The sequence below is a fragment of the Macrotis lagotis genome, chromosome 6 (genome assembly GCF_037893015.1).
Source record: "Macrotis lagotis isolate mMagLag1 chromosome 6, bilby.v1.9.chrom.fasta, whole genome shotgun sequence".
Taxonomy (NCBI): Eukaryota; Metazoa; Chordata; class Mammalia; order Peramelemorphia; family Peramelidae; genus Macrotis; species Macrotis lagotis.
The window spans coordinates 80,170,198-80,188,156 of NC_133663.1; the positions used below are offsets into that span (position 1 = coordinate 80,170,198).

Consider the following 17,959-nt stretch of genomic DNA (forward strand, 5'->3'; position numbering starts at 1 on the left):
AAGGGGAAATGAGGGAATCTTCACTCTCATCAGAAATGGGTCAGAGAAGAAACAGCATGTACACACACTCAATAGGGTAGAGACATCTAGAGAAAAAAAGGAGAGAAGAGGGACAGGAGGAAAGGAGGTATGTGGGTGATAGAGGAGAGGGTAGTTCATAGCAGAGAATAATCAGCTATAACACATTTTCTTTTTTACTTTTTCAAGGTGCTGGGATTGGGTGGCCTGTCCAGGACCACAGGGCTGGGTGGTTGCTGGGTCTCTGGGGTGGTATTTGGGCTTGCGGCCTCTTGGTCCCAGGGCTGGTGCTCTGTCTGCTGCCCAGCTACCCTGCAGCACATGTTAGAACAGGAACAGAGTGAAAGGAGAGAGAAAATTCAATAGATGGTAGGGGGGAGGAATGGATGGAAGGAATTACAGTCAGTAACAGCAACTGTGGAAAAATATGGAAGTAACTTCTGTGATGGACTTATGATAAAGAATGTGATCCACCCAAGACAGAGATGATGGCATAAGAACACAGACTGAAACTCATTTTTTTCTCTTTCTTTTACTTTATTTCTCATGAGGTTTTATATTTTTGTGGTAGAGGGAGTATTATGTTTACTCTTAAACAAGATTATTTTAGTAATGGGTAAATAAAGAAGAATTTTTTTTTAATAAAAAGTATGTTGGAGAGATCATAGAATACATTCTGGCATTCTGTAATTGGTTCTGATGGCTACCTTATTGTTGGGAAGGGTCTTTTTCAATTGGTTTTGTGGCAATAAATGTTTAGGACTTTAAATAGATCTGAGTTAACTTTGGTAAGATTTACTTCAGTCATATTTGAGGGAATTTAGTGACTCTTTCCCATAGTATTTTGTGAAATATCACATGAAAAGGAGAAAGTTATTAGGACCTTGTTTCCCTGTGAGGCCATATGACCATCCTCCAACCTCCAGTATCTCTTTGGCCTTCTGATTGATCTTTTCCATTTCAAGTTGAAGGGAATTTCAAAGGTTGGGGATCTATCCATAGGAATCCAGAAGTTGGAATACAAGCTAGGGTCTGCAACCAGAACAAGATTGATATCCTGAGTAGTAAGAAACAATCATTGAAAGTAATCTTTTTGGGGCAGCTAGGTGGAGTAGTGGATAAAGCACCGGCCTTGGGGCCAGGAGTACTTGGGTTCAAATCTGGTCTCAGACACTTAATAATTACCTAGCTGTGTGGCCTTGGGCAAGCCATTTAACCCCATTTGCCTTGCAAAAACCTAAAAAAAACAAAAAAAAAAAAGTAAATTTTTTAATATTAGCCCAGGAGAAAGACTCACCCACCTAGAAGTCATGTTACATTTAAACTTGAATTTCCTATATACCTATGTTATGTTTTCAGTCTACTCCCTCAGAGATTCATACTGTGTAAAAGAATGGATACCCCAGGAGTATTAGGGAAAATACTTGTATGTTTGTTCTTGTCAATTCTTTGAAGTAACCATCTTTAAAAAATACTTGTTGTTAAGTGGTTAAAGTCAGCTAGGATGCTAGTCTTGAGTCTCTACCAAGAAAAGAAACAAAGCCAGTGGGGGGTTCATGAAAGTGGCTTTGAGAAGACACTCCAAAGTGCCCCTATGTAATCCTGAAGGGTGGTAGCATGTCACCCTCTGGGAGAGAAGACCAACCTATGCATCCTCCCTCTCTCTCTCTCTCTCTCTCTCTCTCTCTCTCTCCCTATATATTATATATATATACACACACGCACATACATGCATGTGTGTGTGTGTGTGTGTGTGTGTGTGTGTGTGTGTGTAACCTTGGGTCAGGTGTTTCTAAACTACCATGGGAAAATATATCATCCATTTGATATACCATTCTGGCTGAAAAAGAAAATAGGTTTACTTCTTTCATACATAAGCATCAAGGATTTCCCTATATATAACTTCTTATCCTCAGGTTGAAGAGCTGACCATCTCAGTAACATGCAAAAATGAAAAGAAAAGGTCATGGCCTATATAGGTTGATATTGAGACAGATGGACCTGTTAGGTTTCTGAATCTGCTCCTTCATGGTAGAAATGCTTCTATTGTGTATTTTAATATCCTAATTAAATTGTTTCTTCAACATTATGGGGAGTTCCTTTCTGCTTGTATTGCCTTTGTGCTTTGGAAATCTTAGATAAATTTAATTTCAGTGGATCTGAATTTCCTAATTGGCAAAAATAGATTTTACCCAGCAACAGAACACATGGGACACATGTGAAGAGCATTGAAAACAATCATTTCTGAAAATATAAAATACCTTGCTAGCACAAAATTGTAACTGTAAGACTGCATAAATAACATGCTTTTTTTAAAAAAAGGCGACATGTTAAATGTCTCACGTTAAATGATAGTTAAAAAATCAAGGTTTAAAGACTGAAGAGCCCAATTGCTATATGGAAGATACTTTATTTTGGAAGATTGACAACCTGAAGCTCTATTGCAAGTGCTCCTAAGAGAAATTCTTACATAATGTTGAGTCCTTTTTTTGAATTTGTTCTTCCCTGAGAACTGGAAATGGAACTGGCTTTATTTTTTAGGTAAAACACAGCTCTCATGGTTTGGCTAACTATACAGCTAAATAACTAGAGAAAGGTAGAAGCAGCATGCTCATTCTTAAGTATCTATGTTGAAAATGGAGAAGGAAAATAAAATAGGTTCAGAAATCAGTGTAAGAGAGAAGGGAGGCTGAAATAATGAAACATTTTTTCCCTTCCTCATTTCCTTTCTTCTTTCCTCTTCCCCTTTCATCTTCCTTCCATTCTTTTGTTCCTTCCTCCTATCCTTACTTTTTTCTTCTCTACTTCCTTCCCTCCCTCCCTCCCTTCCTTCCTTCCATTCTCCTCCCTCTTCTTTCTTTCTTTCATTCAAACTTAGAGCATTTGCAGAAATTCCTCTCCCTGGTGGAATACATTTACAAGCATTAAAAATATCCATTCTCCTAGACTAGTAATAATGTCAGAGAGATATAATTATAGCATGGCACTGCAATTGTGGGGAGAGGAAAATGGTCATCCTTGTGACCTCTTTTATTGCTCTCTTGCAGGAATTAAAGTCTCCCTTAGAGAGAGATGGGCAAGATTCCTAAAATAAGCTTTCCCTAACCACTATGGACTATATGTGCATCTTATATTTCCATAAAAGTTAAAGGACTTATTGCCATCTCTCTCAACATTTTTCTGCAAAGTAGGAGTTTTTGAAATATTTAATTTTCAACAAGATGGAAGGAAAAAGTTTGCTTTTTTATGTATAGATTTTTGCATTGTCTTTCCAAATAAATTATCTTATCTATAATGCATGGTAACAGTAATAGAGCAAATAATGGATGATAGAATATGAAGGAATGGAAAGATCATTGATCATGTAATATCAGAAGGTCATCTATCAGAAATAAGACCTACTGGGACTGGGTGTGGTGATGCATAACTGTATATCAACTATTGGGGAGGCTGAATGAGGCTAATTGAAGAATTCTTTAATCCTAGAATTCTGAACCCTAATATCAATCAGGATTTGTGCTAAGTTCAACATAATTGAATGAATCCTTAGAAGAAGGGGATTGGGGGTTCATGAGAGTGGGGAGTGTGATGTAAGATGAAGACATCAGTTTTCCTAAGGAAGAATGAAAAAACCAGCAAGTTTCCATGCAGATCAACAGTAGGGTCATGATCATGAAAATTTTAGATATTGTTTCTGTTGTACTTTAACCTGGTTCAAATAGGAAGATCTATCTAGACTGCATAACATATTGGTTCACTGAAGCAGCATTCAGTTTTTTAAAATAAAATTCTAAATGTATTGGTAAATTAAAAAGACGAGAGGAGATTTGATAAATGATCTCTTTTATTAACTTTTTTTAGTCTCTGAGGAAAGGGATCACTAAGTCGAAGACTGATCTTGGTCTCTTGTACTTGAACCAAATCTACATATCCTTTACCCAAATAAGAAGTTAAGTAGATGAGAAAAGAATAAAGGGGAGGTGATATCACCCAAGTTCCTGGAGTTTGATTAAAAAAAACCCCAACAACCCAAGAGTATGATTGACCCTGATAAAAGAGACATCACTGAGATCTCATAAATACAATCTTTGCTAATATTAATCCAAAGAAGTTTGAATGATGAGATAGTTGGAATGTTGAAAAACTATAGTACTTATGATATTAGAGGTATTTACAGAAATGGTAGTGTTGATGTCTCTTCACCTTCTCAAAAGAGGAAAGGTTTATATTTTGTTCCTATTGATTCATTGTCCATTTCCCCCTAATAATAGTAAGAAAACATTTCCAATAACCTTGGCTATCTTAAGGATCTGATTTTTCTCAGTCATAGAGCTGAGATGATATAATAGCAATACAACTAGACTTGGAAGCAGAAAAGTCTGGATGTAAGACAAGTTTTTCATAGTTACAAGATATATATCCTGAGAAAGACATATCCTCTATGTTCCTCAAATAATTCCCTAGAACTTTTCAACTAAGTCATGGACATCTCTCCATTTATAGAGTTTCTCCTCTCCTCTGAAATCTGAGATTCTTTGAATATCCTATATCGTTTTATATTTAAGGCATTATTTTTTCCTTCCCATGATCTCAAGAGGGTGGATGGGAGGCAAACTGGCATAAACATCATCAGTTAAAATAATCTAGTTCTTCTAGTATGAAAAATATAAAACAAACCAAAACAAAAATAGTGAGCTCTAACAGATACTGGGCCTCCTTCCTTTCCATGGGACCCTGTTCCATCAGTGTGCTCTCCTCAGAAATTTATAATTATACACTGGACCCAGAACTTCATGGGGGCTTTTTCTCATAGATGGTTTGTGGACATTACCTGGCAAGTTCCTAAATGTTTATCCATGATTAAATGGGGTATGAAAGAAGTACATTGTTTTATCTTTTACTTGGGCTTTACTTGGCTCTCCTATATAGGATAAAGTAGAAGGATCATGTCCTGTCTTTGGTTGGATGGTGTAGTATGCCATTAGAGGGTTTCCTAGCATGTATGCTTTATACTAAGGATCTATGTCATAGGGCTACATAAATAATTAATTATTAAATAATCAAATAATTAATTAATGATAAATTGTTAATAATTGTATATAGATATCATAAATAAATTAATAATAAATAAATGAATAATTTACACAAAATACAATTAAGTATATGCAGCTCTTGACAAGTTTTTGTTGGACAATGCATCCCAGAAGGGCTCTAATGTTGGACACCCCTGAACTATGATTTGTTAGAATAGGGGACTTCTGGAATGGAACCTCCCCACAAATACAGATCTTAACCATCTTATAACAAAAATGATATAATAACAATTTCAAAGACAACAATAATGATTGGTGAAGATGATTTGCATTTATATAGCTCTTTAACATTTCTAAATCACTTTACAGTCATTAGCTCATTAGATCCTCACAAGTCTATATGTTATTACAATCTTCATTTTGTAGATGAGGAAACTAAAGTAGACAAAAGTTGCCTGACATGTCCAAGGTCACACAGCTAGTATCTGAAGACAAATTTGAGCAAGATTTGAATACAGGTCTTCTTGACTCTAAACCTAGCACTCTGTATCTACTAGGCCACCTTAGTTATAGGAAGCACCAGAGTCACAAAGAGATTATATATTATAACTTGCCATGGAGCAAGAAAATGGCAAAAGTGGGTTTAAAAACCAAATAATCCTTAATCCTCTGATACTGCAGGATTAACTATATTCATGTAACCCTTTATCTACATACATATCTCTGACTGGAGTTGATGGTACATTGCTCACCTTTTTTTGGTGAAGTTGCTCTTGATGATCAAGGTGAAAGTCCTCTATAGTCACATGGAAAGGGAACTAATTTTAGAACCAAAGATCAAATTTGTGTTTTGATTTTTATTATCTATATGATCTTTTGCAAATATCTTTCCCTTTCAGAGCTCCAACTTTTTCACTGGCTAAAGGGAAAAGTTCGATTAAATGATTTTATGGGCCTTTCTAGCCTAATATTGCACAAATCTCTTTAGTTAAAAACCTGAATAAAGTCCCAGTCTGGTTTTAAATAACTGGGCATGAAATTGGAATTTGATCTCCTATTGTCACTATAGAAAAAATCCAAAGACAAATGAGTCTCCTCACTCAGTGTGAAGGCCAAATGCTGACTTGTCAATAATGTATAACTCATTGCACTTCCTAGAAACCATAATGAGCTTGTTTAGTGCAGTTGAATATTATACAGAATCTCCAAACCATACTCTCATTACAGTAACTCATTACTTTACTTCATTCCATATCCACTTTAAGACTCCAAACAATAGAATTATGAAAGACCATCTAATGGGAATATATGCACACAGAGCAAATTTGAGTTTAAAGTAGTAATCTCCCAACTTTTTTGATCATATTAAAAACTATTTGAATATGTATCTCTCAATAAAAATGTATTTCTTTATACATTATATGCATTATGCTACATTTAGCATATAATATATGTATACTATCTATAGCATTATATACTAATATACTATATTAATATGTTAGTTATATCATAAAACAGGTGAAATTTTAAAAATGGAATAAATATGAAATAAATGTTTTAATTTTTAAAATCTCATTAGCAAGACATAGGTTTTTGACATTCAAACATTAGTATCAAATATTACTTTTTTCTTAGAAAGTCTTGTGTAAAATATAACATTTATTTGATCTCTAGGACTAGAAAAGTGGGTGAATTTGCCTTTAGTTTTTTTAATTTGAAGATCCACAATGCAGTTATAGGCAAAAAATGGATTAAGAGGTAACAGAATAGATCAACCCTCCCAAACAACTTCTCCATCAGAATCCTATGAGAATTTCCCAATTGAAAAATTGTCAAAGGATATGCAGAGGCAACAGATGAAGAAATCAAAGCAATCCATAGTCATATGAAAAATTTCACTCACTACTTATTAGAGAATTGCAAACTAAAGCATCTCTGAGGTACCACCCATACCTCTTAGACTGGTCAATGTGACCAGAAAGGACAATGATCAATGTTGGAAGGGATGTGGGAAATCTGGGACATGAATGCATTGTTGGTGGAGCTGTGAACTCATTGAACCTTTCTGGAGAGCAATTTGGAATTATGCCCAAAGTGCAAAAAAAAAAATGTGCATAACCTTTGATCCAGTAATACTACTACTGGGTCTCTACCCTGAAGAGATAAGGAAAAAGTAAAAAGTAAAAACATCACTCGTACAAAAATATTCATAGCAGCCCTGTTGGTAGTGGAAAAGAATTGGAAATTAACTGAATGTCCATCAATTGGGTAATGGCTTAATAAACTGTCATGTATGTATGTCATGGAACACTATTGTTCTATTAGAAACCAGGAGAGTTGGGAATTCAGGGAAGTCTGGAAGGATTTGTATGAACTGATGCTGAGTGAGATGAGCAGAATCAGAAGAACACCGTACACCCTAACAGCAACATGGGGGTGATGATCAACCTTAATGGATTTGCTCATTCCATCAGTGCAACAATCAGGCACAATTTTGGGGTATCTGTGATGGAGAATACCATCTGCATCCAGAGAAAGAATTGCGGAGTTTGAACAAAGAACAAAGACTATTACCTTTAATTTTGCTATCTCATACTTTATGTTTCTTCCTTAAGGATCTGATTTCTCTTTCATCCCATTCAACTTAGATCAATGTATACCATAGAAACAATGCAAAGACTAACAGACTGCATTCTGTGAGGGGGGGGAGAGAGATTAGGGGGAGAAATTGTAAAATTAATTAATTAAAAAGTTTAAAAAATTCTGAGGAACACTAGGTCATATAATTTTTAGGAAATCCAAGGAAAAATCACAGTGCTTTTTCCCCCTGTATATGTGTACAGGCAGTGGTTTGTAGACATACAATCTATCCTGAAGGATACTGCACTGAGCCTTCAAGTCCAAGGATTAATGTGATTAAACTGAATTCTAGAATGGTGTACTAGACCAAAAAGTGTTACCATGGGCAGCTAGGTGGGACAGTGGATAGAGCACCAACTCTGGAGCCAGGAGTATCTGAGTTCAAATCCAGCCTCAGACATTTAATAATTACCTAGCTGTGTGGTCTTGGGGAAACCACTTAACTCCATTGTCTTGCAAAAACTAAATAAACAAACAAAAAAAAAAACCAACCCCCCCCAAAAAACCAAACCTAAAAAAGTATCACTGGATCCAGTAGATGTTGGCTTAACTTTGTGCAGGAAACACAACTAGTACTTAAATGGTGGTTCTGTCACTGTTACCCTAGAGGCGAGTTACAATCTCAAATGTTGCTGCTGTTGTTGTTCATCCTTTTGTAGACTCTGTGTCAACTGAGGCAGGGACCTGTGCCTAGGAGCAAGGCAGAGGGAGGATCTAAGGCTTTGTATTTGCCAAAGAGAAGGAAGTAAGTAGCAGATTGTGATTGGAACTAGAACAGGGTCTCAGCTTCAGCCCTACCCTCAACTGAGGTCTATGTACTTCATTCTTTCTGTATCTTCAAATATTTACAGCTAGAGAATAGAAGGGTGGGGCTAGCAGTAATCTATTAAGATCCAACCAGGTACATGCTTTGCTATCCAAATCCAATATAAGGTTATGGGTTTGCAAAACTCAGAACAGCATATCAGATTAGGTGATGCAGTAGATAAGACCCAGAGTCAGGAAGACTTGATCCTTAGACACTTATTAGCTATGTAACCATGGAGACATAATTTAACGTCTACATGCAATGTCTAATTTTGCCAACCAATTTGTTAAGATCAAATGAGATAATGTAAAACATTTTCTAAACCTTAAAACACCATATAAATTATTATCATTAATAGCAACAGCTTATAGATGTTAGATCTGAATTGTCCCTAGAATCTGTGAATAATACAGCATTCAGTACCAGAGGAAGCAATAGCAAGACTCAAGAAAATAAGAAAAATAGTAACAAATTGGTCCAAATATCCATAGAAGTTCTCAAGAGCATAACTCTAATACAAGTCTCAATTCAGAAGGCAAGGTTTAAAAAATAAAACCAAACAATAAGCAAATAAAGATATCTACCCTAGAGAGCTGTTGTTATTTGTCCTTTGTTCTGGAAGAGGACCATTATATTGGGAAGGTGATGCAAACTGGATTTTAGAAATGGATCTTCTCCAGAGCCATTCCCATGCAGTGGCAATATATATCTCAAAATAACTACATGCAGTGGGAATCCTGGCCCTTTTTAAGCTAAAGTTTTCTCCAGGTCTCAGTTTATCTGAGTCAATGCATATTCAGTGATTAAGGCTAGGCAAGAAATGAGTCAAATTAAAAAATAAAGTTTTAAATAGTTAAAAAAATCAATTTGGGAGGGGAAGAACTCAAGATTTCTGGCCAAAATAGAAATAATTATTATTTATACTCACTGAGATATCAGAGTCCAAACGATGACCAAAGCAGGGTTGGTCTGGAATCCATTGTTGACCAGTCAATGAGAATTGCAGGAATGACCTAGGTACAAAGCAGGAAGAAGAGAATGATTTCAAAATAATTATAAGCCAAGTCTCAAAGGAAAAAAAATAAGTTTAACTAGAATTCCTAGAAGAAATGATTTTAGAAATAAAATTATAATATTAGAGGAAAGAGCTAGAAAAGACATGAGAGTCAAGAGAAAGAGAAATGGATTTGGGGTTGGGGATCAGAGTTCAAATCCTACAAATACACAGTTATTATCCCTCTTGATTTAACAAACACTATAATAAAGTCACATAAAACTTAGAACACCACATTCTAAAAGGCAAACATATATGAACTTATAACCAAAATTATCTTACCCCCCCAAAATGAAGAATGAACCTACAGGGGAAAAAATGGATCTTTAGCAAAATAAACAATGTTTGAGTATTCCTTATTTTTTCTTGAAAGTTCTTTATTTTTAATGTTTTTAATTTTTAAAATGCTCACATTTCTATATGACTTTTATTGACTTGTATTTTTCCAATTACATGATATGAAAGTTTTTCAATATTCATCCACTTGCATATTTATGTTCCATACTTTTCTCCCTGGGACCCCTCCCCTCATCAGCCAAAAGTCTAGTTAACATTGTGCATGTACATTTGTTAAACAGGATTACATATTAGTCATTTTGTCTATAAAGAATAAGGATTAAGGTAAAAGACAAAAAAAAAACATAGCATAGGAAGGAAAAACATAAGAGAAGGTTTTTTTTGTAAGTGAATATAGTATCAATTTAGGGTTTTTTGGTTGTTGTTGTTTTTATCTGTATTGTTCATAACAGGTCGCCCAGGGTTGTCCCAGATCTCTGAACTGCTGAGAGGAGCTGCAGCCATCATAGCTGACCAACTCACAATGTGGTTATTAATATGGACAATATGCTCTGTTGGCTTTGTTCCCTTCACTCAGCATCAGTTCATGCAATTCTTCCTATGCTTCTCTAGAGTCTGACCTTTTATGGTTTTTTTTATAGAAAAACAGCATTCCATAGCATTTGTATTCCATAATGTGTTCAGTCATTCCCTCAATTTTCAATTCATTGTCATGACAGAGAGATCTGCTACAAATATTTTGGAACATGTAGGACTTTTTCTAATTTTTAAAGATTTCTTCTGGATATAGATCTAATATTGGTATTGCTAAGTCAAAGGGTATGATCAGTTTTATTACTCTTTGGGCATAGCTCATACTGCTCTCCAGAATGGTTGGATTAATTAACATCTCTACCAACAATGCATTAATGTTCTAATCCTCCCAAAACATCTCCAACATTGATTGTGTTCCCTTTCTGTCTTCTTAGCCAATCCCATAGGTGTGAAGTGTTACCTTATAGTTGTTTTAATTTGCATTCTCTAATCAATAATGATTTGAATCATTTTTCAGATGATTATTTATAAATATAGATTATATCTAGATATAGATATATATCTTTAGTTTCTTCATTTTAAAACTGCTTGTTTTATCCTTTGATCATTTTTCTATTGGGAATGACTTATAAACTCATAAATTTGATTCAATTCTGTATTTATATTCCAAATGAAAGCTTTATCAGAAACTCTAGCTGTGAAAATTGTTTCCCAGTTTTTTTTGTCTTCCTGCCAAACTTGGTAGCATTGGTTTTAGTAGTACAAAAGCTTTTTTAATTTAATCTAGTAAGAATCATCCATTCTGCATTCTTTGGTCATAAATTTCTCCCCTTTCCATAAATCTGACAGATACTATTTCTTGATCAGTTCATTTGCTTTTGGCATCACCATGTATTACTGGTTTTTTTTGTACCTAGCATAATCCACTGGTACATTACTCTATTTCTTTTTTTTTTGGCAAGGCAATGGGATTAAGTGGCTTGCCCAAGGCCACACAGCTAGGTAATTGTTAAGTGTCTGAGGTGGGATTTGAACTCAGGTACTCCTGACTCCAGGGCCAGTGCTCTTTCCACTGCACCACCTAACCACCCCCATTACTCTATTTCTTAATCAGTACCAGGCAGTTTTCATAACTGCTGTTTTATAGCACAGTTTAGATCTGGGACATCTAGACCCCTTTCCTTTATATTTTTTTGATCAGTTCCCTTGATATTCTTGATTTTTTGCTGCTCCAGATTAATTTTGTTATTATTCTTTCTGCATCTGAAAACTAGTTATTTGGTAGTTTGTTGGTATGGCACTGAACAAGTACTTTAATATGGGTGGAATTGTCATTTTTTATTATATTAGCTCAGCCTAACCTTGAACAATGAACATTTTTCCATTTATTTGTGCCTTTATTTGTGTGAAAAGTGGTTTGTAATTGTGTTCATAAAGTTCCTGGGTTGGTCTTGGAAGGTATATTCCCAAGTATGTAATGTTATCTGCAAATACGTTAAATTCTCTTTCTGACTCTTGTCCTTAGTTTTTTGTTTTTCATATATAGAAATGCTGATGCTTTATGTGGGTTTATTTTATAGCCTGCCATTTTGCTGAAGTTGTTAATTGCTTCAAATAGTTTTTTAGATGTTTTTTCTAGGATTCTCTAAGTATACCATATCATCTGCATGAACGTTTTGCCAGTTCTAATTCCTTCAATTTATTTTTCTTCTCTTATTGTTAAAGCTAATATTTATAATACTATATTGAATAGTAATGGGGATAATAGGCATCCTTATTTCACCCCTGATCTTATTGGAAATGCTCCTAGTTTATCCCCAATACATATAATATTTGTTGATGGCTTTGGATAGATACTGCTTATTATTTTTTAGTTTGTTTTAGTTTTTACAAGGCAGTGGGGTTAAGTGGCTTGCCAAAGGTCACACAGCTAGGCAATTATTATGTGTCTGAGACTGGATTTGGGCTCAGGTCCTCCTGACTCCAGGGCCAATACTCTATCCACTGTACCACCTAGCTAGTTTTTAATAGGAATGGATGATGTATTTTTTTAAGGTTTTTCCAGCATCTATTAAGGTAATCATATGATTTCTATGGGTTTTATTATTGAAATATTCAAATGGGTTGAATATTTTCCATATCATTAAATCATTTTTGCCTAGCTTGTAGAAATCCTACCTTATCATAGTACATTCTCCTAATAAGTAATTTGCTGTAATCTGCTAAAATTTTATTTAAGATTTTTGTATCACTATTCATTAAAGAGATTGTTCAATATTTTCTTTGTCTCTTTTGACTCTTCCTGCTTTAGGTATCAGCACCATATTGGTGTCATAAAAGGAATTTGGAAGAATGCCTTTTATTTTCGTAAAATAGTTTAGGTACAATTGGAATTAATTGTTCCTCAAATGTTTGATAGAATTCACTTGTAAATCCATCTGGACCTGGAGACTTTTTCTTAGGGAATTAATTGATGATTTCTTTATTTTATGAAATGGAATTATTTAAGTATTTTATTTTCTCTTTTGCTAAACTCAGAAGTTTGTATTTTTGTAAGTATGCATCCATTTCATTCATGTTGTCAAATTTATTGGCATACAATTGAGCACAATATCTCTGAATTATTTCCTTAATTTCCTTTTCAATGGTGGTGAACTTTGTCATTTTTGATACTGATAATTTTTCATTCTTACTTTCTTTAAAATCAGATTGACTATAAGTTTATCTATTTTTTTATTTTTCATAAACCCAAATCAGTTTTATTTTTTAGATCAAAGGTTATTCTTTTTTTTTCAATTTTATTAATCTCTCCTTTGATTTTCAGAATTTTTAAGTTGGTATTTAATTGGTGATCTTTAATTTGTTCTTTGTCTAGATATTTAGTTGCTATCCAATTTGTTTATTGCTTCTTTTTCTGTTTTATTCATATAAGCATTTAGAGATAGAAAATTTTCCCTAAAAATTCCCTTGACTTCATCCCATTAATTTTGGCATGATAGCTCAATGTTACCATTTTCTTGGATGAAATGGTTGATTCTATGATTTGTTGCTTGATCCATTCATTCTTTAAAATTAAGTTATTTAATTTCCAATTAATTTTTGGTTTATCTTTCCTTGGCCCTTTATTACATGCAATATTTACTGCAACAAGATCTGAAAAGCATATATTTATTATTTCTGCCTTTATGCATTTGATTATAAGGTTTTTATGTCCTAGTACATGGTCAGTTTTGGTATAGGTGCTCTGTACTGCAGAGAAATAACTCTATTTTTTCTGACCCCATTCAGTTTTCTCCAGAGGTCTATCATATCTAAATTTCCTAAGATTTTATTCACCTTCTTTATTTCCTTCTTATTTATTTTGCCATTAGATTTATCTAATTCTGAGAGAGGGGCTGAGGTCCTCTTATTAAAGTTTTGTTGTCTCAGTCTCATTGTAATTCATTCAACTTCTCTTCTAAAACTTGATGCTATACCACTTGCTGCATACCTTAAAGAATGATATAACTTCATTGCCTATGGTGCCTTTTAAGAAGATGTAGTTTCCTTCCTTATCCCTTTTAATGAAATCTAGTTTTCCTTCTGCTTTGAATGAAATCAGAATAACCACTCCTGATTTTTTTCACTTCTGCTGAAGCATGATATACTTTGCTCCAGTCCTTTACCTTAATGGTGTGTGAATCTATCTTCCTCAGATATATTTCTTGAAAACCATATTGTAGGATTCTGATTTTTAATTTGTTCTACTTTCTGCTTCTGTTTTATGGGAAAGTTCATCCCATTCACATTTACAGTTAAGTTCACTAATTCTGTTTTTCCTTCTATGCTGGTTCTCTGATTTATATTTTTGTCTTTCCTGTACTCTTATTTCTCCTCCCCAATGTTTTGCTCCCTTTACTTTTTAACTTTTCTTTCAAATTTTAAATTTAACTTTACTTTCACTTTTACCTTTGCCTTCCCTTTTATCAGTTCCTCCTTTCCTTTCTTTTCTTCACCCCCACCACTTCCCTCAAAGATAGGATAAATTTTTAAACCCAATTGAGAATGTATGGTATTTCCTCTGAGGGACAAATCCATTGAGTAGATTTACTCAATATTCATACCCTCTCCTCTTTTCCCCTGTTATAATATGTCATTATGCCTCTTTATCTGGTGTTATTTATCCAACAATGCCTAGTTTTCTCTAGTATAGTCCTTCTTTTTATGTTTTTATTGTTTTTACCCTGTCTTGTACTTACAACCTCTTTGTCAAAATATACCCCTTTTACCTGCTCTGATGTAACTATTCTCAAAGACTGATTGCTTGATAAGGAGCAATGCCTTAGAGTTATTCTTCTGTCTCATTAGAAATACATTTCTCAAGAATCTATAAATCTCACTGCAAAATTACCATGGCAGCAGGACCCTGTACACATACCCCGAGAACTGGCGGGCCTTCAAGGCCCTCATCGCTGCCCAGTACAGTGGCTCCCAGATCCGCGTGCTGTCCACTCCTCCCCACTTCCACTTCGGCCAGACCAGCTGCTGCCCAGGTGATCCAGTGGGTCAGCTTTGCTGACAATGGCATTGTCCCCCCCGGCCAGCACCTGGGTGTTCCCCACTCTGGGTATCATGCACCACAACAAGCAGGCCACAGAGAATGCAAAAGAGGAGGTGAGGCGAATTCTGGGGCTCCTGGACGCCCACCTGAAGACTCAGACTTTTCTGGTCAGGGAATATGTGACTCTGGCTGAAATCACAGTGGTGTGCACCCTCCTGTGGCTCTATAAGCAGGTCCTGGAGCCAGCTTTCCAGCAGGCCTTTCTGAACACCAACCACTGGTTCCTCACCTGCATTCACCAGCCTCAGTTCTGGGCAATTTTGGGAGAGGTGAAGTTCTGTGAGAAGATGGTGCGGTTTGATGCCAAGAAGTTTGCAGAGAGTCAACCTAAGAAGGATACCCCAAGAAAAGAGAAGGGGCAATGGGAAGACAAACAAAAGGTGCAGGCTGAGAGGAAGGAGAACAAGAAGCTGGCCCCTACCCCCACCCCGGCTCCTGGCCCTGAGGATGAGATGGTTGAGTGTGAGCAGGCTCTGGCTGCAGAACCTAAAGCCAAGGATACCTTTGCCCACCTGCCCAAGAGTACCTTTGTGTTAGATGAGTTTAAGCGAAAATACTCCAATGAGGACACGCTGACAGTGGCCCTGCTGTACTTCCGGGACCACTTTGGCCATGAGGGCTGGACCCCGTGGTACGCTGAGTACCACTTCCCCCAGGAGCTCAGCCAGACCTTCATGAGCTGCAACCTCATCACTGGAATGTTCCAACACTTGGACAAGCTGAGAAAGAATGCCTTTGCCAGTGTCATCCTCTTTGCCACCAACAACAGTAGTGTCATTTCTGGAGTCTGGGTTTTCCAGGGCCAGGAACTTGCCTTCCCACTGAGTCCAGACTGGCAGGTAGACTATGAGTCTTACACATGGCGTAAGCTGGATCCTGGCAGTGAGGAGGCCCAGACCATGGTCCGCGAGTACTTCTCCTGGAAGGGGGCCTTCCAGCACATGGGCAAACCCTTCAATCAGGGCAAGATCTTCAAGTGAACATCCTCCCCTGCTACCAACTAGCTGCCTGCTTCCTCCTCTGCCAGGAGGTGCCATCCATTAAAGAAAACTCAAGTCAGAACCCCCCCCAAAGAATCTATAAATCACATCAATTATATCAGTTTATATTCACATTATACCTCACCCTCTTTTAAATTACCTTCCATGGACACACAATCCTCATGAGTCAAAGCACCATGCAAAGTCAAATCATTTCACAAACCAATTATATACCATCCTCAAGCCCACTCCCTCCAATTGATGCCAGTGTCAAGCAAAATCTCTTCATGGGTGTTTTCATGTCCAATTCTTCAAAGTATATTTCTCCCTCCTTCTGTACAGAACTCCAGCAATAGCCCTACAACCCTACCCAACCAAAGTATCAAGTACATTCTTTCCCTCAGTCACTTTAGCATGCTAACCTCAATATTTAAATCTTACTTAGCTAAAATATGAATTAGGGCAAGATTACTTCTTAATCTCTTTATGACCAACCCTTATAATTATGCTGTTACCCTCTTTTCCTATTGAACTAAAACCCACCTCAAAATATTTCAGCAAAGTAAGGTCATTTCTGATTTAATTATATATATAGAACCTCTAACTACTCTAAATATTGGGTCATACTGAAAGTCTCTCTTAAGAACTTTATAGTTGATTGTAAGGCATGGGAGACACTGTCATAGAAACTTCCATAATAGGATGCTTTCATCAAAGAAAGTGCTGAATACTATAAATATGACAGAATTAAATTAGCTCAGAGAAAATGTTAAATATAAAAGTTTAGAGACTTCCAGCCAAGAGGGCAGAGAGAAGCCAGGCATTGTCCTAAGGAATCCTAGATTTACTTCAGAATTAATATCAATCAAGCCCCTTAACAGAATTCAGATCCACAAAATCCAGAGAAGAACAAAGGAGAAGATCTATCAACAAGTCTGCCTCAGGGAAATGTGGGTGAGCTATGGACAGAGAGCCAGTATAGAGACAGCAGGGTGAGACCCAGAACTAACCTGAGAACAGAAACTTTGCCTGTGTGAACAGTGAATGGGAGAGCTCCAGCATGGTGACTAGACATCAATTTGGTCAGCTCTCCTGGCCTGAAAGACCAGGGCCATGAGCCCCATATTTTCAGTGGAATCTCCATGTTTCCAGTTTAATTCCCTTTACCCCATCTGTGTGGGAGAAAGTGACTCTTTTCAGAACAACAGTAACAGCCCCAGCCCCCAATACGCTCCAGACTCAGCTGTGGGCATCAGATCTTTCTCAGTAGAAGGAGATGAACTATATAGGCCAAGTGTCCATCCCATATTTCCCTAAGCTAATTGAGACCCTGCTGCTTCTCCCAATCCCCCCTGCCCAGGCCAAAAGAATGGGACACAAATCAAGGTCACAGACACTCCAGAGAAAGCATCCAGCATCCCCTACTGGCTGACTCACTTGGAGTTATTAATACCAATGAACAAAGCCTCTAGGGTTTTTCAAAACCAAATGTCTGTGAACCAGCCCCTACCCCAACAGAAGATCCTATGAAAATGAAGAAAGCCCAGAGAAAAGGGGGGTCCATTGAGAGCTTGAAGATAAAGACCCTAACTCAGAGAGAGCTAGAACTTCTGAGGAGTATATGTATTGGTCTCCAGCTCTGAAAGACTTCATAGAAGAGATCAGGATGGAGTTTAAAAATCAACTGAAAAAACTGGGAAAAGAAACTCAAGGAAAAGAAACTCAAGAGAAAATTAATACCTTGCAAGAGAAAATTAATACCTTGCAACAAGAAAAATAATCCTTGGAAAATACAACTGGACAAGTGCAAAAAGAAAATAATTTCCTCCAAACCACAATTGAGCAAATGGAAAACTCTTTCAAAAATAGAAATGACCAACTGGGAAAGGAGTTTCAAAAGGTAAATAAAGAGAATTCTTCTCTAAAAAAAAAGAAAATGGGGGGGCAGAGCCAAGATGGTGACATGAAGGGATCCAGTCTTAGGAGCTCTCTGAT

The 17,959-nt window shown here is 36.3% G+C and overlaps 1 protein-coding gene across 1 annotated transcript in view; it reads left to right on the forward strand.

Moving 5' to 3' along the window:
- Window positions 1–16,034, forward strand: part of LOC141492146 (elongation factor 1-gamma-like) — a 105,258-nt gene extending 89,224 nt beyond the window's left edge. Inside the window, 3 exon segments of the mRNA XM_074192742.1 lie at window positions 14,783–14,902; window positions 14,904–14,955; window positions 14,957–16,034. Coding sequence (XP_074048843.1) covers window positions 14,783–14,902; window positions 14,904–14,955; window positions 14,957–15,964 — 1,180 coding nt within the window. The 3' untranslated portion in view covers window positions 15,965–16,034.
- Window positions 16,035–17,959: the final 1,925 nt, after the last annotated feature.